Source organism: Thamnophis elegans, chromosome Z (assembly GCF_009769535.1).
Source record: "Thamnophis elegans isolate rThaEle1 chromosome Z, rThaEle1.pri, whole genome shotgun sequence".
Taxonomy (NCBI): Eukaryota; Metazoa; Chordata; class Lepidosauria; order Squamata; family Colubridae; genus Thamnophis; species Thamnophis elegans.
In genome coordinates, this window is record NC_045558.1 from 90,467,313 (window position 1) to 90,490,479 (window position 23,167).

Below are 23,167 nucleotides of genomic sequence, written 5' to 3' on the forward strand. Positions count from 1 at the left end.
TCAACAATGTAAGTACACAAAAGAGGCCAATTCTGAAATACTAAATTCCTGTTTTAAATGTAACATACATTTAACAGAAAATAAATTGAAAAGCATTGAGGAAAATAACTTGGCTTAACAAATTTAAATTGTAGGCAAAAATAAGCTGCAAAAACCAGTTTATATTTGTTCTCATCCATCCAGTTCAACAAAATTCCCATTTCATACCAGAAAACTGCAGATTCTAGAGAACGGTCTAGAACAACCTGTGCTGGCAGAGGACACATGCTACAGACCCTGTCAATCAAGGATTTTCAGATGACAGGATCTTTGATAAGATGGGTGGCAGAAGTGGTATTCAGCAGGTTCTGACCAGTTCTGAAGAACCGGGAGCAGAAATTTTGAGTAGTTCAGAGAACCAGTAAATACCACTTGATTGCCCCCCCCCCCCCCGTCTATTCTCTGCCTCCTGAGTCCCAGCTGATCTGGAGGAAATGGGGATTTTGCAATAACCTTCCCCTGCCACGCCCACCAAGCCATGCTCACAGAACCAGTAGCAAATGTTTTTGAATCCCAACACTGATGGGCGGCACATAAATTTAAGAAATAAACAACTGTCGCTCAACATGGATTATCCAGATATGTTAGGATACATTTCCCGGATTGCCACCCAATGATGATGTTCATGTCAAGGACATCAGATTGAGAAGGCTCATCAAAAAAATAGAAGTATTCAAAATAAATAGACATATTCTTTCATTTTCTTAAAGAAACCCAGCAGACTAGTTTAGCCCCTTCCAAGTAGGCAACATACAGTACAACCTTTTCTTGTCTCCTTCTCTATATTCTTGTGCATACATTTCAAAATGGTGTGTTGATTGCAATACGTGTTTTTATTACCCACAGATGCTTTTGATCAACAGGGGTTTTATCAGATCTTACTTCTGCTACAATTTAGATTTTATCAAAAGAAAAAAGGTGCAGCAGCTTCTCAATTAAAAAAAAACAGTGCAAAAAAAAAAAAAGGAAACTATCCTAATCCCTAAAACAAGATTAAATCTGATGAGGGTTCAAGCAGATATGATGTTGCTCACATGTACCAGATCATTAATCCCATCTAGAAGAGCCTTAAATGTGTTGTGTTCTCTAAGCTCAATTGTTTAACAGACAACAACCTGAAATCAGAACCTTCAAAATCAAGGTGATTTCTGTTACTTCAGGGACATATGAAGTGAATCTACACAAGAGTCCAGTTCCTTACCACAGTAAAGAACAGGAAGTGCCAGTTATATCAGTTTTAACAGATTGTACCTGTTCTATTGTTCTGTCATTATTTATAGCATCACTGTAAAGGACAAGTGGGTTCCACTCTTGGTAGCTGTCTTTCACGAAGGTGAATATTACTGCACCTATAAATCTCAGCTGATAATATCCTCAAAGACATTTACAGAAAAATTGTAAGGAATTATCCAGAACTGCAATTTACCCTCTGAAGGTATCCAGGGAACTAAGTCTCTGTAGAGAAGAAGCAGTGTTCCATACCCGTATTGGGAATTCTCCACCAATGGAATCTGTTCTGCTTGGGGATCCAAGCTCCTGAAAAATGAAGATTCACTATGAAAATTTAGTTATAAAATTAGTAATCCTGATAAGAGTCTTGTCTTTCCATGTTTCCAGCATGTGTGTGTGTGTGTGTGTGTGTGTGTGTGTGTGTGTATCTGAACACAAACCCAAACTCTGGCTTAAATATGTAGATGACACATTAGTAATTTGACCAAACGGGAAGGAAAAACTGGACAACTTCCTCACACATCTCAACAGCCTACACCCCAAAATACAATTTACTATGGAAATAGAAGGTAACAACCAACTTCCCTTTCTGGACATCCTAATCTACAAAAAACCCAATGGCTCCCTAGGACACACCATCTACTGGAGAAAAAAACACAGACCAACCATTACTTAAACACACAATCCCATCACCACCCTGCACAGATCAACTCCATAGCCAAAACCCTCATCTCCAGAACCAAACACCTAGCTGACAAAGATCACCTGAAAACAGAATTACACACTCTCACAAACGTATTAATTTCCAACGGATTCCAAAGAAACACAATTACCAATCTAATCCAAAAGGAGACACCCGCCCCCAAGAACCGAGACACAGAACAGGACAATGGCATCGCCCTCCTCCCTTACATCAACGGCACCACAGATAAAATCAGCAAAATTCTCCACAAGCACAATATCAAGACAGCTTTCGGCCCTGACCAAAAAATAGCCAACATCTTAAGAAACCCCAAAGACAAGATCCAGCTAGAAAACTAAGGAGTCTATGAAATACCATGCAAAATCTTCCCAGCCACATACATTGGACAAACTAATAGGACAATAAATGCATGCATTGCAGAACACAAGAACGCAGTCAGAAAAGAAGAAAAAACGTCCTCCCTTTTCCAGCACCTTAAAGCAACAAGACATAAAATTGATTTTGAAGGAATCAAATTAATCTCCAAAACTGAACACTTCAACAAGAGAATAATTATGGAAGCCATCGAAATAGAGAAACACCCCTACAACATGAATAAACGTGAGATATCTACTGCCTATCAGACATCTGGAAACTAGACCTAGTCAACAAACAAGTCCCATCCATGAAAACCTACACCGGATCAAGAACAACACAGGACGCCACCACCAATCACCCCCACCAGACTCAAACCCAAACCCAGTCCATAGACGAAATGCAACCACCATCCAGAAGCCAAATCATGGCGGCATCACCAACTGCTGCACCCCTCTCTGACTCCCACACAAAGCAAACTGACACATGCCATGAACACATGGCCAGACCACAAACCCGGAGCCAAACCAAAGCCCAGGATGTTACATCACAGCCATCTGCTCAGGACATTACATCACAGAACTCAGGAGGTTACAATGCAAAGGCTCAGGATGTTACAATGCAGCCAACCTCCCAGGATGTTGCAGCACAGGACTCAGGATATTACTACACTAGAGCTCGGGATGTCATCACACAGCCCGTTACCCAGGCCGTTACAACACAAAAGACTAATGGGCACACAGCTAGTACCTTAGCCACACAGGATGTTACGAAACAGCCAACTAATCTACATACATCAACTCCATCAACTAATCAAGATGTAACTACACAGCCAACCAACCCGCTTACAGCAACAAAGCCAGCACTCCACACCCACCCACCAATATTTATAGAAGGACGGCAGCTCCGATCACGCTTTGCTCACACAAGCACAAAGCCAGAGGTACCAGCCTGAAGAAATATATATATTTCACATACCATGTTCCGTATTGAATTGGATAATTCTAACATTGTTTTCCTTCAATCATTCTTTCAATGAAAGCTGAATCTATATCCCAAATGCACAGAAATATGCCCCTATATTCATCTAAAACCTCTGCATGCTATTCAATCTAAACTTTTGTAAGTACTCTTCAAGGTTCCATGTTGTGTTCCAAATCTAATTCACATGGAAAGAGAAATGATCTCATTGGAGATGACAGTTTGTATTTGCTGTTTCTCTTATTGGCTCAAGCTTTTTCGTGATGACTTGATGGCAAGATGGAAAGCAATTGAATTATTATAGTCTGCTTTCCTGGAAACCTTTCAGATCTGAAAATTACCTATCCAGTCTGGTTTGTTCAGTACTTTTTCCTTTTGATTCACTTTTATGCTCTTACTCTTGGCAGAACATTACCGTTGCCTAAGAATGCTTAAGGTTCATAATCCTGAAATTATGTCGTAAATAAGTTATAGTATTGTTTTATCTTAATTTTTATCTATTTTGTTTTGCCTTCTTTTATTTTGTTTACTTCTCAAATCTGTACACTTTAATCAGCAGGTAGTGGTTTTGTAGGAGATGACATGCCTGAGCCTGAAGGAGGGGTCAAATGAGTCATCAGTCATAAGTCCCTGTGTGCCCACAAGATCCCTGGTGCTTGACAGGTTTTACTGTATTGCTTTTATTGTAGATGTGTCTACTTTTATGTGATGTTTTTGTGTTATAGCTACTTTGCTGGTCATTGACTATAAAAAAAATACTATGCTATGCTTTCTATGAAAAAATACATAGTTTGATATTGGGGGTTCAGAGCTCAGCTCTTGAAAGACTAGGGGAAAAAGTTAATTGGTTTTATAAGACTCATCAATTTTCTTTCTTTTTGCTTTAACAATTAGCCATCATAGATATAGATATTTTATTATAGTATTTAGCCATGTCCTCCACAGCAACTATATGGTGAGAATGGTCCCTATATTCTTAAAATGTCCAAATGAGCATGTTGACCCCAATAGCTCGGGCTAATTCTGTACACTCACCACTGTACCAATTGGGAATTCATAGACATATTTGGTGCTCTTTTAATTGTATTTCGCCTCATTCTAGAGCAAAACAAAGAATAAGTATAGCATTCTTCTCTAGCATAACTAAACAAAGATCAGTACTAATATCATATCAGTGATAATAGAGCAATCTATTTAGGCTGAAACAATGATATCCATTTATGCAAGCTTTACTAAACTCAGATTGACTTTTATTTCTTTTTAAGCAAAAATCATAAAAGAACGAGTGCATGTCGTTCAATGTCTGAAGCATTTATATGAAAAGCAACTCAGCTGCAGTGATGTTAGGTTACCTTCAAATGCTTTGAAGGTTATCTGTGATGGTTTTTACACAATTATTCCATGATCATAAAGCTCTCAGTCTTAATGGTCAACATGCATGACTAAAGTCATCGGAGAGAACTTATTTGTAAAGAGAACAATCCAATTATCAGTCAATAATTTATATGATCCCACTTACTGAATTAATAAGTCGATCAGTTTCTCTAGGATCCATCTTTTTGAAGAACCATTTTCTTACTATTTCAGTGCTATAAAACAGAAATTTAGAAAATCAGATTTTAGTCTTGAATAACACAAATGTTCTTCTAAAATCATCATCCTTAAAACATTGTCACAATTAAGCACTTTAAAGCCGTTAAAATAATTTTCTCTCAAAACAAGGCAATTATGGGAGCCAACTGATAAAGTTTTGTGGAGAAAATCCCCACTGAAGGACCTTTCCTTAATAAACATGAAAAAATACTTCTCCAAAAGCATATATTTTGAGAAGGATTTCTGGGATAAATCTCAATACATTGCCATATTGTTCAATGATTAAATTAAGGTTTAAATGCAAATATGGAAAATAATGAATACATCCAATTAGTCTCATTTTAAAATATTTACTTACTTTATGAAAAACTGTCCAATCATCAGAATAATGAAAATGCCCATGTAGATGAGAAATGCATATAAAATAGCTGCATAAAAGAACACATAATTACTGTAAATAATAAGGTATGCATTCTACAGCAAATTATTTCATTTTTTTTAAAGGTCCATTTGTGCTTATTAAGCTTATAATTGAAAGTTTACTTCCAAGGTTGAAACCAAACTTTGTAAACGTATAAAAAAGGCATGGTGTTTCCATATTTAATGTAAACCATAAAATGGATTTCTTTTTCACTTTTTGACAAGCATTTTGTGAAATACTAAAACTTCTAAATTATTCAATTCTTTCAAGAAGCATTATGAAAGATCTTCACTGTAATAAACATTTTTATGTCAGTTTCCTGGAGAAGGATTAGCTAGGAAAAAAAATAACAATTAGACATTACACTATAGCAAAGTGTAACAACGTATTAAAATATTTAGATAATAGGTAAGTAAAATGAGGTAGGTTCAAATATAATTTAAAAACTTATGTAACTTCCATACAATACCCTAAAAATAGCCTACATAACTATATTTCTTACTAATGTGCTTTGAGAGGAGCCAGAAATAAATGATTAAAGATATTGCAGCAATACGAATGGAAACAGTTTTATTGAAATCGTGAGCATCAAGAATAACTACGGAGGAGGAGAGTGGGGGAAGCAGCAGCAATACAAGTAATATAAAAAGCAATAAATGCAATTGATATAAGATGTGCCTATAAATTAATAACATAATGTGTGCTCCTGTAACATATCTTTTAAATTTTCTTGAACAAATTTGAGTTCACTTATTTATTAATCTAACCTCATTTCTTGCTGCACAACAGATGGAAAGGAAAATACTAAAGTCAGAAATAAAATCTTCATCAATATTCTTAAGGCTAGAGCTTGCATGAAGGAATACTAAAGACAAACATTATTTAGGAGAAAAACAATGATGATAGGAAAGGCTGAGTTATTTAAGCTTTCTAAAGTTAATTACCTGTACTCTCCTCTATTATGGAATAACAGAGAAGTCAGTATAAAGACTGAACTGAGAAAGGTGATGAAAACCTTGAGAACATTCATCCAACCTACAATAAGCATGTTTCAAAGACATGGAACATTAAGTCTTTTAGACATGGGAAAGAAATAAAAATCCAGAGATGCTCGGCTAACTACAGATAATCCTCATGTAGCAACTACAATTGGAATTGGCAACTCTGTGATTAAAGGAGACATCCGCTGATTGAAAAATCATGTAATCACAACAGTTCTTATGATTTTGCTTCAACGTTTTCTTTTGTTTAAGCATCAGAAGATTATGATCCCAAAACAAGTGAACCCAAATGGCTGGAAAGCTTTCTAGAATTTAACTTATAAGGAAGCCAGGTAAAAAGGAGAAATCGTATAGCCCTTTCTCCCATTCTCCTATCCTGGAGTAAATGCTCACACCAGAACTGGGATGATTGGCAAGATGGTTTATATTTACATTAATGTTTTGTATTTACATTATTTGGAGAGGAGATTACAAAAGAGTAAGCAGGTACACAATGAGGAATACACATTGAAAAGAACGTGTTAGCCATGGCTGTTTGCCTTGCCAGTGGTTTAGGTAACAAAAGCCTTTACTATTAGGGGAAGCCCCCCACCCCAATTCTTTGAATAATGAAATATTTTGGGGAATATTAAAAGAAACAGATTATATTTCCTGAAAGGGAGAAATGGAGACACATGCTCTTAAAAACAGAACACAGACTCAGCCTTTCTTAATATCCCCAGCAGATATTTTGTGCTCATTAAGGAAGATTGGGCCAGTCTATTCACAAGACAAGATGAAGCTCCTTTAGTTCTGATTGGCTGGTGGGGAATGGAATAATGCAAAGCACAACATGGGAGAACAAACCTGTCAGGACTAGATTCAGCAGTCCATTTGCATTTAAAAGACAAAGGACACTCTTATGAAGACAGCAAAGTCCACATTTTGGACAGAGAGGAATGCTGGTTTGAAAGAAGGGTCAAAGAGGCCATCTATATCAAAATCGAACAGCTCTCTCTCAACAGAGGGGAAGGGATATGACATCATCTATCTCCAGTCTGCAACACAATTCTTTCAACAGTTCCAAGAAGGCGCCACACTCATTTGCACTTGTCAGGTGATCCTGATTACACAGATAACCCTCCAGATGGCCTCAGCGACTCGCTGAAAGGATGCAAATGAACAACTGTCTACAAGGAGTATGAATCCTTCCATTCCCCATCATCTAGTCAGAGCTGAAGAAGCTTCTTGGATGAGAAGCGAAACAATTTCAAATAACAACCCACCCACCCCGCCCCAGTTGCAGAAAATCCAGTTGCCTCTTGAAAAAAAGCACCTTTGGTATAGATCCTATGGCACTAAGGCATAATCTTGAGTGATAATTTGGGAAGAGTTTGAACCTTTTAATTATGATGAGTAGATAGTGTTTGAATTTGTGAGTTCCGCTACCTATGTTTTACATAAGATTAATATTTTCTTATGGGAGAAGGTGGTGCCATTTAAATGCGAATCTTTGTTGGGCATCTCTCTTCTTGACCACATCACAAATGACATCATTCTACAATATTTTGGTGTGGCACCAATTATAGAGAAGATAAGAGAAGGCCAGCTCCCCTAGTATGGACATCTCCTGAGAGCACCGTTGCCAAGACTGCCTACCAACTAGAAGTCAATGGCTAGCAACCTTGCAGGCACCCAAAACAGAGGTGGCAAGACACCATCAGCAAAGATATGCAAGCCACGGGCCTGTGCCCTAGAGACGCAGTTGACGATGCAACATGCCATTCAATGATCTAAACAAGCAGACCCTGCACTTGCAGGAACACACTAGGAAGAAGGTGACTCCATTTGTCTTCAAAGAGGTAGTTGTCTGCCCTCTCTTCAAGAAGCCTATACTGAACGATTTCAACCAATTTTCCTTTTGATTAAAGGTAGCACTAATCTTTTGATCGCTTTTGGTGGGGTGGGATGGGTAGTCCATCCATCTGGCTTTCTTTGATCTCTCGGTGAGTTTGATATCATCAATCATGGCATTCTTCGGGACTGACTCAAGAGGTTGGAAGTAAGAGCCATGGGGTTGCAGTAATTGTCCTTTTTCTGAGGCCTGTAGCAGTTGGTGTTGATTTAGGTAGTCCTCGACATGACAATTGACCTCAAAATTTCTGTTGCTAAATAGACATTTGTTAACTGAGTTTTGCTCCATTTTAAATTTTTGTTGCCACAGTTGTTAAGTGACTCACTACAATTGTTAAGTTAGTACAACAGTTGTTAATTGAATCTGGCTTCCTCTTTGACTTTGCTTGTCATATGACTCTAAGACACCACAACCATCATAAATATGAGTTAGTTGTCTCTGAAGCATCTGAATTTGGATCATGTGACCATGGGGATGTTGCAGCAGTTTTAAGTATGACAAATGATCAGAAGTCACTTTTTGCAGTGTAATTTTGCAGTGTAATTTTGAACTGTTGTAAGTTGAGGATTTTTTACATCGAGCTCTGTCATGATTTGTTTTATATAGTACTTTCATTTTTTTCAACAGAAGCAAATGCAACACTCATATAATCACACCATTAGAAGGGTCTTACAATTAGTCTTCTATTCCAACCCCTATTAATCTACTAATTATTCTTAACATTTGAAAACTGTTAATGAATGGATAGCAATAGCAAGAGACATATACAGGTTCATATGCTTTACAGCACTCTCTAAGCAGTTTACAGAATCAGCACATTGGCCCTAGCAATCTGGGTCCTCAGATTTACCTCGGAAGGATGGAAGGCTGAGTCAACAGTCAAGATGAAACACCTGGCATTGGACAGAGTTAGCCTGCAATATTGTGTTCTAACCACTGCACTACCATGGCTCTTAGGATAGATTTACCACTGTTCTAGGCAGACTATTTTACTTCTTAATTCTTATAAAATTCTTCCTAATATTCAGCTAAATTCTTTAATTTCAACCTATTGGTTTTTATTCTATCCCCAATTTTAAAATACGGTAATCAAGTATGGTAAGAAGCAGGCTGAACTGTTCAGAAGTGATTGCAGAGTTACTTGGCAAATTTCTACTCTGCAAGTCTTAGGTTCCTCTTGTCTTATAGGATATAGGGTGAACTGAGATGGGATAGCACACCTGCCTAGAAATAGTTAAGCCTAACATGACTGTACGACAACTAGTTAGTTTTCTAAATGAATTAAGGTAAGCATTAAGACAATTAACAAACAATACAAGTTATAAAAGTTTAAAGTAACATACGTAGATAGCTGTTGAGAGGACTTTGACTGATAACTATATCACATGTAATGTACATGGGGTTGTTCTGGAGATGCCTAATCCTTAAGGAATAGTTTCCATATTCTCCAAAATGATAATGAATGCTAGAGACAGCAAAGAGGAAAAAATACTTGTGAAGTTAGTTCAGGTTAGAACAATTCTGACAACATATGAACAGAAGTAGGGCCCTTAAAAATTTAAATGAGCTAAATATAAATAACCCCATTAAACATAATCTTAAATTCATCCAGTTTTCCCGATATGTTAATATTTGATACATTAGGTTATCGAAATTCTTAAGAAAGAGGTCTCACATAAAATGCTGTTACTGCTCACAAAGTCAGGAGTCTCCAACATACCTGACCACTTTACAGGTGCTAAAGAAACAGAGAGCTTTAAGCACTATGAATATACTTGGATGTTTTCTTACTGATATGTAAGTTTATGGAATACATGCAAATCTCAACAATTCTCGATATGCTAACTTTCCTCATATTATACTTCTCATTTCATTTGCTGCAATTTCTATCTTTGAACTGTTTATCCTATCATTTATTACTTCACATTTTCTAATATAATTTTGCTTTTACACAGATGTTTGGATATAGTCAGCAACTGCAGTTGCCTATTTAATTTTGTTTACATAATGTTAATGTTTTAGTATAAAATTAAATAATATACCTAAATCGACATTTCAATCCCTTTTTGGATAAATTATCTAAATAAATTACTTACAATACATCTGTGATTTCTTTAAGTGATAACCACATAGCAGAAACTATGCATCTTTAAAGGACTAACCTGCACAGTTCTTTTCCTTCTTTCACATTATTGACCATCAGTGTGAGAGCATGCTGAGTATCAATACCTACAAAGTGAGTTTCTTTCGATGTTCTGTTCATCGGGATAGAAATCAGCTCCTGTTGCAAACACTAAAAAATGAGGAAAAAAGAATAAAGACCACAACAAATTGATTTGCCTTGCAGTAGATGAACCAATATTACCTTTAAAATGAAAAACAAATAAAAGGGTTACTGGATCTAGAATAAACAATGTGGTTTGTGCTAAAGGAAATAGTTGCCTGTTGAAACTATACAATTCTAAGATTTTAAAAATGGCTTGATTTTATATATTCAGAGTTCTAGTACCTAAAATAAAATGCACTTAATTGAGCTAGCTGTATCTATTTGCTTGTGATTAGACCAGTTTTCTTCCATAACTATCATTCAGTCCAAACATGAATCAAATCCGAATTGCAGTTTGATTTAGATGAAGCATTTCATCCAACTTGAATCATTTTATGTATTTTGTTTATAGGACTTTCCCCTCCCCTCAAAATTTTCATTACCTCATAACAGTAATCTGAGACCCAAAAAATGGACAAGTTGTCAATGGGCAATTCATTATGAATTCGTAATAAAGCTTGATCCATTTTCAAGTTCCACTGACGCCGTCTGGATATATCTAGAATTAAAAATGAAGGTGATTTAATATTTATATAATTAAAAAATCAGAATTTTTGTGCAGCAATTGAGATTTGAGGAATCCTGGAATTGTCTCTTTTTTCTTGTGTACTTTGAGGCCTCAAAAAACATTTCAGAAAGGAAATCAGTAATGTAATGTGGTTGTTATATGTTCTCTTTATACCAAGTAAATTATCAACATAGCAGAATATTGTATTATATAGCAATAACATAAATAACCAATATAATAAAACTGCCTTCAAGAACTGCCTTCTTTGAATTTTTCGTTACTAAATACAGGCAGTCCTTGACTTACAATAGTAGTGACCATTTAAAGTTACAACGGCAGAGAAAAAGTGACTTATTACCATTTTTCACACTTGTGACCACTGTAGCAGTCTCATGGTCACATGAGGTTCACACACAAAAACATTATTTTCTCATTTGTATTTTAGATTTATGTATCAGGAAGTTGATAGCTGAGTGAAAGCAGAAGTAGAAAATGAAATAAGCAAGCAAATAGTTGATAGGAACGACCCATCTGATTTTCATTAGATAATATTCACAACGAAAAATGGATGTCTGGATTTTTTTTTACTTTAGAATAGAATAACAGAGTTGGAAGGGACTTTGGAGGTCTTCTAGTTCAACCCCCTACTTAGGCAGGCAACCCTATACCGCCGTTTCAGACAAAAGGTTGTCCAACCTCTAATTAAAAACCAGTGTTGAAGCATTCACAGTTTCTGGAGGTAAGTTGTCCCATTGATTAATTGTTCTGTCAAACAAATTGCTTGACAGTTATACATTGCTTTTGTCCTTGATTAGTTTCCATCCATTGCTTCTTGTCCTGCCCTCAGATGCTTTAGAGAATAGGTTGAGTCCTTCTTTGTGAAAACCCGAGATATCAGAACACTGCTATCATGTCACCCCTACTTCTTCTTTTCATCAGACTAGACATACCCAATTTTAAGAGCTCTATTTTATATGTTTTACCCTCCAGTTCCCTAATCATCTTTGTTGCTCTTCTCTGCACTCTTTCTAGAGTCTCAATATTTTTTTACACTGTGGATGCAGTATTCCAAGTGTAGCCTTTCAAAGGCAATATAAAGTGATATTAACACTTCATGTGATCTTAATTCTATCCCTGTTAATGCAGCCTAAATTGTGTTGGCTTTTTTGGCAGCTGCTACACACTGCTGGCTCATATGTAAATGATAGGATAGGATAACACCCTGTCCGACACCCTGCCTAGGCAGGAAATCCTATACCACTTCAGACAAATGGTTATCCAACATCTTAAAAACTTCCAGTGTTGGAGCATTCACAGCTTCTGGAGGTAAGTTGTTCCACTGATTAATTGTTCTAACTATCAGGAAATTGTCCACTAGGACTCCAAGAATCCTCTGTTACTACTATTGAGCAAGGTACCACCTATACTCAAGCTGTGCATTTGGTTTTTCTTGCCTTTTCATCATTGAATTTCATTTTGTTAGATAATGCCCCATGTTCAAGCCTGTCAAAATTCTTCTGTATCTTAAACCTATCTTCTGGAGTGTTGGCTATTCCTGCCAGCTTGGTATTGTCTGCAAATTTGATGAGTTCCCCATCTATCCCATCCTCCAAATCATTGATGAAGATGTTGAAGAGTACTGGGCCTAAAACAGAGCCTTGGGATACCCCGGTGCATACTTCCCTCCTCGCAGATGCAGTTCCATTGAGGACTACATATTGTGTGTGGTTGGCCAATCAGTTCCGAATCCATCCGATGGTGATGCTGTCTTATCCACATTGGATTTAAGTGCATGTTTAGCTTTTGATTGTTGTTTTTAAGCATCTCCTAATGTCTCCAGAAAGCGAAAATAATAAATTGCAAGCAATGGTGCCCTTGAAGCAAAGAATGATGAATCCATTCATTAAAAGCCGGGCCTCCCGTCCCTCCTCCCCAACTGTCGGTTGATTCCCACTTGCTGAGGAGCTCTTCTCGAAGGGATCTGGAGTCGAGCATCTTTTCATCGGGCAAAACAAAAGCAAAGGGATTCTGCGCCTTCAAAAGCTCCTGGTAGAAGTGCGAAGGAGGCAGCCCTTGCAGGGTATAAGAGAAGATACTGTGGTGGGGAAGAAAAGGCTTACCGTGGGGCTGAGCTAAGCCCGACACAAGGAGGGCGATAAGCGCCCCTCCGAGATAGGCGGCCGAGCGACCCCGACAATCCGATGCCACCATACTGGCTGCCTCTCTTCCTTCTTTGCTCGAAAACGGACGAGAGAACAGCTCGTAGAAGAGGAGGAGGAGCAGGAGACAGCTTCCTGCCCTTTCTTTCTCCCCCGCCCCGCGCGCACTCCGCGATATTTGGGGATAAAGCACGACTGGAGCTGCCATTGGGTAATCGCCATGTCTTAGATTTAGGTGGTCTTGAGCACTGAAGAGAGCGCAAAGGGCTCCGAAAACGGGGTTCCAGTGACCAGGCTTAATTTAATCATGCTTTTTTCATTCACGTGATTTTGGGTTTATTTTGTCGTTTCTTGGTCAGTTTTAAATACTTCTACTCCTTCTGTCTGTTTTAAATCACTGCTATCATTTCTGATTTCTGAGCAGTTTTTCTAAGTTGCGAGGACCCACTTCAGGCTGGGTGAGGAATTCTGGGAGTTGAAGTCTTTGCATAGCAAAGTTGTCAAGGTTAAGAAACGCTGCTCTAGAATAGGGGAATTCTGGTAGTTGAAGTCCTCCAGGCTTAAAGTTGCCAAGGTTGGAGACTCCCGCTCTAGAAAGAATACAGGTGTTATGTATTCTGAAACCTTCAATACTTTAAAACAGGTAGTCATCAAGTTACCATCACAATTGAACCCAAAATTTCTGTTAAGCTTGTTTTGCCCCATGTTACGACTTTTGCCACAGTAGTTAAATGAATCAGTAGTTATTATATCTTAACTTAGTTATTGTGAAGTGAATCTGGTTTCCTCATTGACTTTGCTTGTTAGAAGGGCTCCAAAGGGGACCACATGACCTCGGTCAGAACAATGGTCATAAATATCAACCAATTGCCAAGCATCTGAATTTTGATCACATGATCATGGGGATGCTGCAAGGGTTGAAAAATCAGCCATAAGTCATCATTTTCAGTGCTGTCCTAACTTTGAATGGTCACTAAATGAACTGCTGTGAGGACTTACGTTTGTAGTAAAATTTCAATTTGGTGCTTACAAAATAAACTCCCAATCTATAGTATTGTTAACGATTTAGCAAATTTATTAGTATATTACACTTTTGCTGTGGCGACATCCCACAACATGTAGGTAAACCAAATAAGTCTTTTGCTATACTGATATAGCAATTGATGACTGTACTTTCATTGGAATGATACAAGTAATAATGCTTACATGTAGAGTTCCTATAATTACAGCATAGTTTTTGCTCCTAAATCAGTTTAAACCATAGTGCTTTCCATTCCATATTTTAGATTGAGAAAAGAACCTCATATACATGAAATTATGACCAAATTATTAAATGTCTTGATAGCTAAAGTGTGCACAGTATATATGTACTGTTTGGCAAATAGGAAAACAATAGCATAATATTTCAACTCATTTTATTAGCAAGCATGTGCAAAAGGTATGTCAATGATTACACACACGCGTGCGTGTGCACGCACACACAAAAATGTTGGAATTCTGGGATGACTTAAAAGATAAGGTCAAAGGAACTTCCTGCAGACCTCAGAAATAGGATTATTGCAAGGCACAAATCTGGGGAAGGCTCCAATAAAATTCCTGCTACACTGAAGATTCCTAAGAGCCCAGTGATCTCCATACTTCTCAAATGGAAGAAGTTTGGCACAACCAGGACTCTTCTAAGAGCTGGTCACCTTGTCAAATGAGGGGGAGATGGGCCTTAGTAAGAGAGGTGACCAAAAACCCAATGCTCCCTCTGACTGAGTTCCAGAGATTCTGTGTGGAGATGGGACAGAGTTCCAGAAGGACAACCATCACTGCAGCCCTCCACCAATCTGGGCTTTTTGGCAGAGGGACTGGAGGGAAGCTTCTCAGTGCCACATGAAAGCCCATTTGGGGTTTGCAAAAAAGCACCTAAAAGATTTTCAGATTGTGAGAAACAAAATTCTTTGGTCTGATGAAACCAAGATGGAACTGTTTGGCCTCAGTTTTAAATGATATATCTGGAAAAAACAGGTATCGCTCATCACCTGTCCAATATCATCCCAACAATGAAGTATGGTTTGGAGGTGGGAGACTGGTCAGAGTTGAAGGAAAGCTAAATAGAGCAAAGTACAGGGATATCCTCAATGAAAACCTTTTCCACAATGCTCAGGACCTCAGACTGGGCCAAAGGTTCACTTTACAACATGACAACGTTCCTAAACACACAGCCAAGACAACATAGGAGTGGCTTAGGGCAGTGTTTTTCAACCTTTTTTGTGCAAAGGCACACTTTTTTCATGAAAAAAATCACGAGGCACACCACCATTAGAAAATGTTAAAAAAATTTAACTCTGTGCCTATATTGACTATATATAAAGTAATTCTCCCACGGCACACCTTACACTATGTCACGGCACACTAGTGTGCCGCGGCACAGTGGTTGAAAAACACTGGCTTAGGGATAACTCTGAATGTTCTAGAGTGATCAAGTCAGAGGTCTGACTTGAACCCTATTGACCATTTCTGGAGGGACCTGAAAATGGCTGTCCACCAATGGTTGCCATTGAGCTTGAGGATCCCCCAATCCAGGCGTGACTAATACTCCAAAAGACTCCAGGCTGTAATTGCTGCCAAAGGTCCTTCAACAAAGTATTGATTGAAAGGTCTGAATACTTATGCCAATGTGATATTTCAGTTTTTTTTTAAAAATAAATTTTCAGACAGTTCTAAAATTTTGTTTTCACTTGTCGTTATGGGGTACTGTGTAGGTTAATTAGGGGAAATGATATCCTACATTTTGTAGGATCAGGCTGCAGCATAACATTGACAAAAAGTGAAGAGTCTGAATAGTTTCTGAATGCACTTTATTGTACACTTTTTAATTAAGCATTTCTATTTTGCATTTTAGGTTAAAAAAAAAATCCTATTAAGATTTTAAACATGAATGGAAGGAGACAAAGCATGATCTAGTGAATAAAGGACTGTTATTTGGATGCTCTGAGAAGCTACCGTAATACAATGTATATATCCATTCAAATCTCTCTCTAGAAACACTTAAATGTCCCAAAATTATCAAAGTTATATTCACACACAAGTTTATAGTAAAAGCCAACCAACTATATTTTTAGTTTTCCAAATGTTCTTGTTAAGAAGTAAAAAGAAAGATATGTTTCCTCTGTCAGCTTCAGCACAGAAAGGCTTTATATTTCAATCAGAATCTGAGAAACTAAAGAAAGGGAATATGTCACTCTACCCTGTTTTAGCTCTATGTGCAACGCCGGATACCACGTGTGGCTCAAAGCAGGGAACCCTGGGATTGTCTTATGCCGATATTGATAATGGTATATAAACTATGAAGATAGGGAACAGGTAAGCATAGTACAATAGGATAAATCTATTTAATAAAATTTATGTCATTCTGCCCCGAATTTCTGAGATGATGCAAACCAGACAGATTTTTAAATTCTTTTTACTCTGTTGCTTTTTTCAAGTCCTATCTGTTTCTTTAAGATCTATACATTAATTTAGGCATATCGGTAGAAATATATTCCATTATATTCTCTATATTAAATTATCTCTAAGAAGGTGGATTTCCTGAAAACAGAAGTTGTGAAAACACATCCCGAGAAATAGTCAGATTAAAAATAATCAGAAAATAATGTGGCTTCCGTGAATTTATATGTCTTGTTTTCATTAAGTGTATTGAATTTTAAAATTTATTTGAAAGCCTTAGTAATTCAGCTAGACTTGTTTGTGAATAGTCATTAGCTATTAACAGTAAATATTTCCTACCGAAATCATTAAAACCAGAAGCATTTAAAATATTAGAATTTGAGTACGGTAATATCTATGATGAAAACATTCATTAATGATTTCTACCAGAGATCCATAGAATTTGATAGTCAAACAATGTTTATTATTCGTCAGGCTATGTATAAGATATTCACAAAGAACATAATTGAAGCTCAGAACCAAGTTAAACAATCTTCTGCTTTCCTTTTTTAAATCCACAAGTGGTGCATACATTTATTCCCTTATATATTTAATCATGTTCTCCAAAAGGGATATTTTGCTTCAGCAAATATAATTTGAAATTATGGGTTTTTAATATTAAAGTATTAATTGAATCTCATATCAGTTAGTAAACAGATGCAAATAGATACATGTATCTAGCATTTGAGTAAATTGAATTAATGCATATTTTCCCCTGTGTGCAGAATTGTTTCAGTATATCATGATTTATGAAAGGAAACATATTACCACAACACATTCTCATTTTCTATGTATATTTCATATTTTTTGAGACCATAGAATTGCTATGTACAAAAATAAAATAAAATCATTCTGAAATATCACTTCTTTTGCTGTTTTGCTATGTTCGATTAATAATTTGTTACTGTTTATTTTTCAGAAATTATGAAAGATGATAGTTTTACAACATGGACAAAAAAGGCTTGTGATTTAAAAAGTGATATTAAGCAAAAGCTGATCCTTTTAGCCTTGCTTTTGTTTTTAACTGTGCTGCTTGTGATCTTGTTTCTCTACCAATACCTCGGCAATGTATATTTTTCCTATGGAGAATCCTATGTTGAGCAAAATTTCTGTCCACGTGGTTACTTCAAATTAGGAACTATGAAGAACTGCTCACCATGGTTGTCTTGCCAGGCTATAAAAAGAGAAGTCCGTAAACTGAAGCATGTTGGTGGAGGAGCTGTAAAAAGGGTTTGTTTAACTTCATGGATCTCAAACATAATAAAATATTATTCTATACATTTCCAGGTCACTATTTATGGCCAATGATAACCCCAATCTACAGAGAGATACATAGGTATTCTCAGAATCCACTATTGTTGTCAAAATGATAAAAGCAATATTACATTGTTATGTATAGAAAGCAGTTGCAACACATTTACAAAAGGATAGAATTTCTGTCATATCAGCCATTATTTTATGTCACTTCCCCTTTCCCTCATGAAGATGCTGCTGAAAAAATTGTTGTTCTTAATATATCTGAAATCAATTTGTAAGTAAATGCTGATGATTCCAGATGACGTCTAGAAATAAATACTCATATATGTTTTACAAGTGCTTATAACACAATAACTTATTTTCATTTACTGAAGTATTTCTAAATAAAACTTATTTGTTGAGATATGGCATAGACATGATATTTACTAAATTTTCTTGTGTTATTTACATCTAATTGGCACTCATTACTACATTAATAAATGAACTCTCATCTTTTAAGGTTAAAGTTGGGCATGGCCAAATGGTGCTGTTACCACCTGAATTAGAAAATAATTGAATTTTAATTTCCAGTTGCTTTCCCCATCTTTTCTTTCCACTTATTTGCAAAAAGAAGAGCTCAATGGAATTTTGAAAGAAGTTTCTTAGCTTTATATACACTGAGTATGACTGAGCTGAGATTTAGGCAAACCCTCCCCCATTTCAATAAGAGAAAAATATTCTAAGCTCATATTTTGAAGGAGAAAATTAGTTATTTAGAAGATATATATTTTAATACTTAAAAGTATATACTTATGTACCAAATTATATAGAATAAAAGCAGGGAATAGATGAAGGAATATGTACTATAATAAAAATATTTCTGGTTCATTCATAGAAAACACTCCGTATCAGTTTATAGATATGATTATAGATGGGTTTGATCCATCTTTGTAGGAGACATAAGGATTAATTAAATGCTGCTGACTAGTGTTCTATTATGTATGATCTGTTTTGAAATACTGAAATATAGTGGCCTTTGTTATAATTGGAAGCTTAGTAAGGGCATGGATCTTGTTAACTCATAAAATGAATAGCATGTTTAAATAATAGTGAACATTAGTGACTGTATGTGTGAGATGCATTTACATATTTCTTCCCCCACCCCTTTCTTTCTAGGTCTTTCTTTCTGAGTGGAAAGAAAACAAAGTGGCACTTTCCCAGCTAACTGTGCCAGAGCTACAAGAAGACTTTATTCATGGGCTTCAGATGCTAAAAAAGTTACAAAGCAAGCATGTGGTCAAACTCCTTGGATATTGTGAAGAGGAGTTCATGATCCTTACGGAGTATCACCCATTTGGGTCCTTGAAAAATGTTAATGAGATATTGAACCTTCCAAAATATAAGAATTATAATACATGGCATAACAGATTTCTGCTTGCCATAGGCTATGTGAGCATTATCCATTTTTTACACAATAACCCCCTTGGCACTTTTGTTATGTGTGACTCCAGTGATCTGAATAAAACACTGTCACAATACTTACTGACTAGCAGCTTTCAGGTGATTGTGAATGATTTGGATGCCTTGCCCCTCTTGAATAGGAGGGCTGGTGAATTGATTAAGTGTGGTCATCGGGAACTGGAAGGTGAATGGGTTGCTCCTGAGCAGCTTTGGCCACATGGAAAAGAAGTACCTTTTGAAGACCATCTCATGCCTGCCTATAATGAAATGATAGACATATGGAAAATCCCTGATGTTTCTAACTTTCTCCTGGGAGATGTTGATGGGAGTGATCTTGTCAGATTTCACTTATTCAGTATACATGAAGCATGTAAAAAAAATGCAGCTGAAAGACCTTCCTCTCAGATGGTACTGGACAGATATAACAATGTTCTTGCCTCACTTGTGAAAGAAGCAACGGTGTCCAATACAAGGGACATGTTATAAAAAGATTGGAATGCTTTGACAGCACGACTAATATTGGGTATGTTCAATGTCAGTGTTTGATTTTTTTTTTCAACGTGGAAAGTAGCCGAGAATGTAAAAATATAAGCATAAGAATTCTCAAATAACTTTAAATGTTTATAAGATCTTGCATAGGAACAAAAGCGTGTACTTGAAAATTCATATTGTTTTCATATTTTAATTTTAAAATAAAATTTCTGGGTCATGGTAGCACTAGTGTATTAAACATCAATCATTTGATAGCAATTCTAGTATTTTTTAAAAATTTATTATTGATGATTGTGCAATTCTTTCTCTTGATTTTTTTTTTTAGTATGTTCCCAATTAACCTCATTTCTGTCCTGGTAAAATTTCTTCTTGGATTTTAATTCCATCAAGATGTTAATGTAATCTTGAATAAGTTGTGCTACGATCAATATATGAAGAATGAACACTTGAGTATGTAATTGTAACAATTGCAAGAATGTTACGGTTTCAGATAAAACTTCTTATTGTCTAAGGAAGCATTGCTGCTCAGTTAACCTAGTTCAAAGGTATGAAACAAACCAGTGTACAAGTTCCATGTTTCCTTTTATTAGTAGCAAAAGCATCAATATTTCTTTAGGAATGCTAATGTGAGAGGATTTTAATATTTTGACAAATGCACTTTTGGAAAACATTTCCTGTGTATAATGATTTAAATCCATACCAAGAAATCTTTTGAAATTCAAAATGAACTTAAGTGGGAGAAAACAATGCTGATTGAAGCCATTTGAATGAATGAAGTCAACAATGAATAAATATTTTTCCAAAGGATGAATGTTTTCAGCTGGAGGTCATGTTTTACACTGTCACTATATCAATTACCTAAATAGTAGTATACACACTAGTGTAATGCATTTTGGTAGTATACAAAAATATAATAATGTACCATAACATTGAAAATATTAATAGTATTCTTGTTATTTATATTGTTATCCTTTACACATTATGCATATTGCACATTTTTCATATTTATTATATTTATTGGATTTCCATCCTGCCAGACTCCCTAATATAGCAACTCTGGATAAGCTCACAATGTAATAATGTATTTATCGAGAGAAATCTCTTTAAAATATTTATATATAGAAAGAATAGGCAGAAGATTAATCTCGATCTACTAGAATTTTTAGCTCTTAGTTACTTAACAACAGTATTCTTCCTAAATTCTTGGATAAATTATGAATATTTGGATAACCAAGGAGGACTTTTCTTGTGGAAGGATTAAGATCCGCTCAGATCTGGTATTAAAAATAATTCCAATCTTCTACCTTCCTTAATTCTTGAGTATATTCTTTTTTGGAATCTGCGTTAATGTTCATGTTTGGAAAAAAGTTTTGGTTTTAAATTTGTTAATTTTAATTTTTTAATTTTAAAAAAGGATTAGAGTGTTCATTTAACCTTAGAAAGACATGATAATTCTTCAAGGGCAATTGAAAAAATAGTTCTGTTAGGTCCACAAGAAAATATTGAGCCAAATTACATTAAAGAGTGAGTGTCAACTCTTAAAACAACTCTGGTTGGAGCCATATTTTCTCTATTGTTTCCTAATTGCCATGCTTATGGGGTGGGAGACTTATGAAATGTAGAATATTTTCTTCCAAAGTGCCAGACATAACAGCTATAGACTCGTGAGAACCAAGGCAAACTCAACGTACTCTAGCAACGGCAGGAGGAAGTGCTGAGAGGTTCATTACCTGCTTGGTTGGCTAACGCGACCTGTGACACAAGGAGTGGTGGTGGCCAGTATCTATTATTTAATTATACCGAAGCACGGGGATTATTCAGAGTTGGTTTCACATTTGATCGTGCCAATATGATGTATCCAGTAAACAGGATCTTTTAAGAAAGCCACAATCTCAAGAGTCATGAAATAATTGGGAGTATTACTTGGAATCATGACATTGAGTTTTAGTACCTATCTAGCTGTTTCAAGAGGATTCCACAAATACAGAATTTTGAGGAAGTTCTGAAAATGTTTTTTAGGCTCAGAAACATTTAAGTTTAGTGAACCTTACCATAAATCAGGTGTATCATTGAGGGCCGCATCAGTAGTATGGTTGCCCTCAAAGTGCCAGTTGCATGTAAGACTGATGATTCACAGAAGCCAGGTGGGCATGGCTGGGTGATTGTAGCCAGGTTTCCATGACTAGGTGGGCATGGCCAGCTCAACGCCACTCACTGGTGCAGCTGATTTGGAATGGCTGGGTCAGGATGTAACAAGTCACGCCAGCTAACTCAATAGGATAATTCAATGCCACACATGTTCCCTGCTCCCCAAACTGCTAGCAGCCAAGCACATTTGTTTGGCTGCACACACACACATGTGCGCGCGCGCACACACACACACACACACACATCTTTCCAAGCTCAGGCATGATTGACAGTTTGCAAACTTAGATGTGGATAAAAGCTGATGGAGGTGTTGCTGCTGGCTTCATGCTGATCTACAACAACTTTGTGGTAGCCACCCATGTTAGAAAACATAGCCTTAGATCTAGCCTCTGGCTGAGGCTGTGGCAACAGGGACTGGTCCCTTGCTCTCTCCAGGGTGCTCCACGGACCAGATCTAACAATATCGCAGGACCGATGTGGCCTGCAGGCCTTGTGTTTGATATGTCTGCCTTAGATCAACTATTTGATGAGCTCTGTAAGAAGGGTTAACTAGAATGCATCTTCTTCAACCACCATATGGATGCAATTAAAGTTATGTTGAAAGCAAACAATTCAGACCAGCGATTCCCCAGTACCATCGAAGAATATATTCTGTGTGCAGTGAACCGGTGGAAGATATCTTTATCATTTCACTCCAGAGAAAGGCCCAAAAACAGGAAAACCTGTTCAAGTAATTTCAGATAATCTGGTGTATTTCATGAAGAAGAAAGGCATTGGCAAAAGCTTAAAAACCATTGGAGGAGATTCTACAAATATTAATATTGGCTGATAATGTAGTGACATGCACTGGGTAGAGGTCAAGGTTGACTGGAAGTTGATCTGGTTTGTGTGTGCACTCCACACAAATGAGTTATACTTTCCAACACTTAATCACAACTTTGGATGGGAAGACCTTGTCTAACTACAAATAGGCAGGTAAAATTGGCAACATGCTAGACACTGCAACAGAACTTGACATTTGTCAAGCCAACAAATAGCTTGATATGTATAATTAATTATAGAAATATTCAATATTCAATCATTTCCCTGATGGAAGATGGAGGAAAGTATGGGAAAAGAAATTAAAAGGAAGGTTGATAGACTTTTC

General features: G+C 36.6%; 2 protein-coding genes across 4 annotated transcripts in view; one reads left to right on the plus strand and one right to left on the minus strand.

Annotated features, from left to right (window-relative positions):
- The window catches only part of HGSNAT (heparan-alpha-glucosaminide N-acetyltransferase), a 33,831-nt gene extending 20,495 nt beyond the window's left edge, over positions 1 to 13,336 (minus strand). The window contains exons 1-7 of one of the 2 annotated variants that reach the window (XM_032235314.1): positions 13,171 to 13,335; positions 10,926 to 11,041; positions 10,379 to 10,509; positions 9,560 to 9,681; positions 5,259 to 5,328; positions 4,827 to 4,896; positions 1,466 to 1,575 (exon numbers count right to left, since the gene is read on the minus strand). In XM_032235314.1, the coding sequence (XP_032091205.1) occupies positions 1,466 to 1,575; positions 4,827 to 4,896; positions 5,259 to 5,328; positions 9,560 to 9,681; positions 10,379 to 10,509; positions 10,926 to 11,041; positions 13,171 to 13,261 (710 nt within the window). In that variant the 5' untranslated portion in view covers positions 13,262 to 13,335. Of the gene's footprint in view, positions 1 to 1,465; positions 1,576 to 4,826; positions 4,897 to 5,258; positions 5,329 to 9,559; positions 9,682 to 10,378; positions 10,510 to 10,925; positions 11,042 to 13,170 lie in introns of both variants that reach the window. The other variant, XM_032235315.1, reaches the window with a different exon arrangement.
- Positions 13,337 to 16,344: 3,008 nt separating this feature from the next.
- Positions 16,345 to 20,679, plus strand: POMK (protein O-mannose kinase). 2 transcript variants are annotated; one of them, XM_032237922.1, is made up of 3 exons: positions 16,346 to 16,560; positions 17,603 to 17,913; positions 19,096 to 20,679. In XM_032237922.1, exons 2-3 carry the CDS (start codon positions 17,608 to 17,610, stop codon positions 19,864 to 19,866), a joined length of 1,077 nt encoding a protein of 358 aa, XP_032093813.1. In that variant the 5' UTR covers positions 16,346 to 16,560; positions 17,603 to 17,607; the 3' UTR covers positions 19,867 to 20,679. The 2 variants fall into 2 exon arrangements, with proteins under 2 accessions (XP_032093812.1, XP_032093813.1); XM_032237921.1 differs by having other exon boundaries at positions 16,345 to 17,913.
- Positions 20,680 to 23,167: the final 2,488 nt, after the last annotated feature.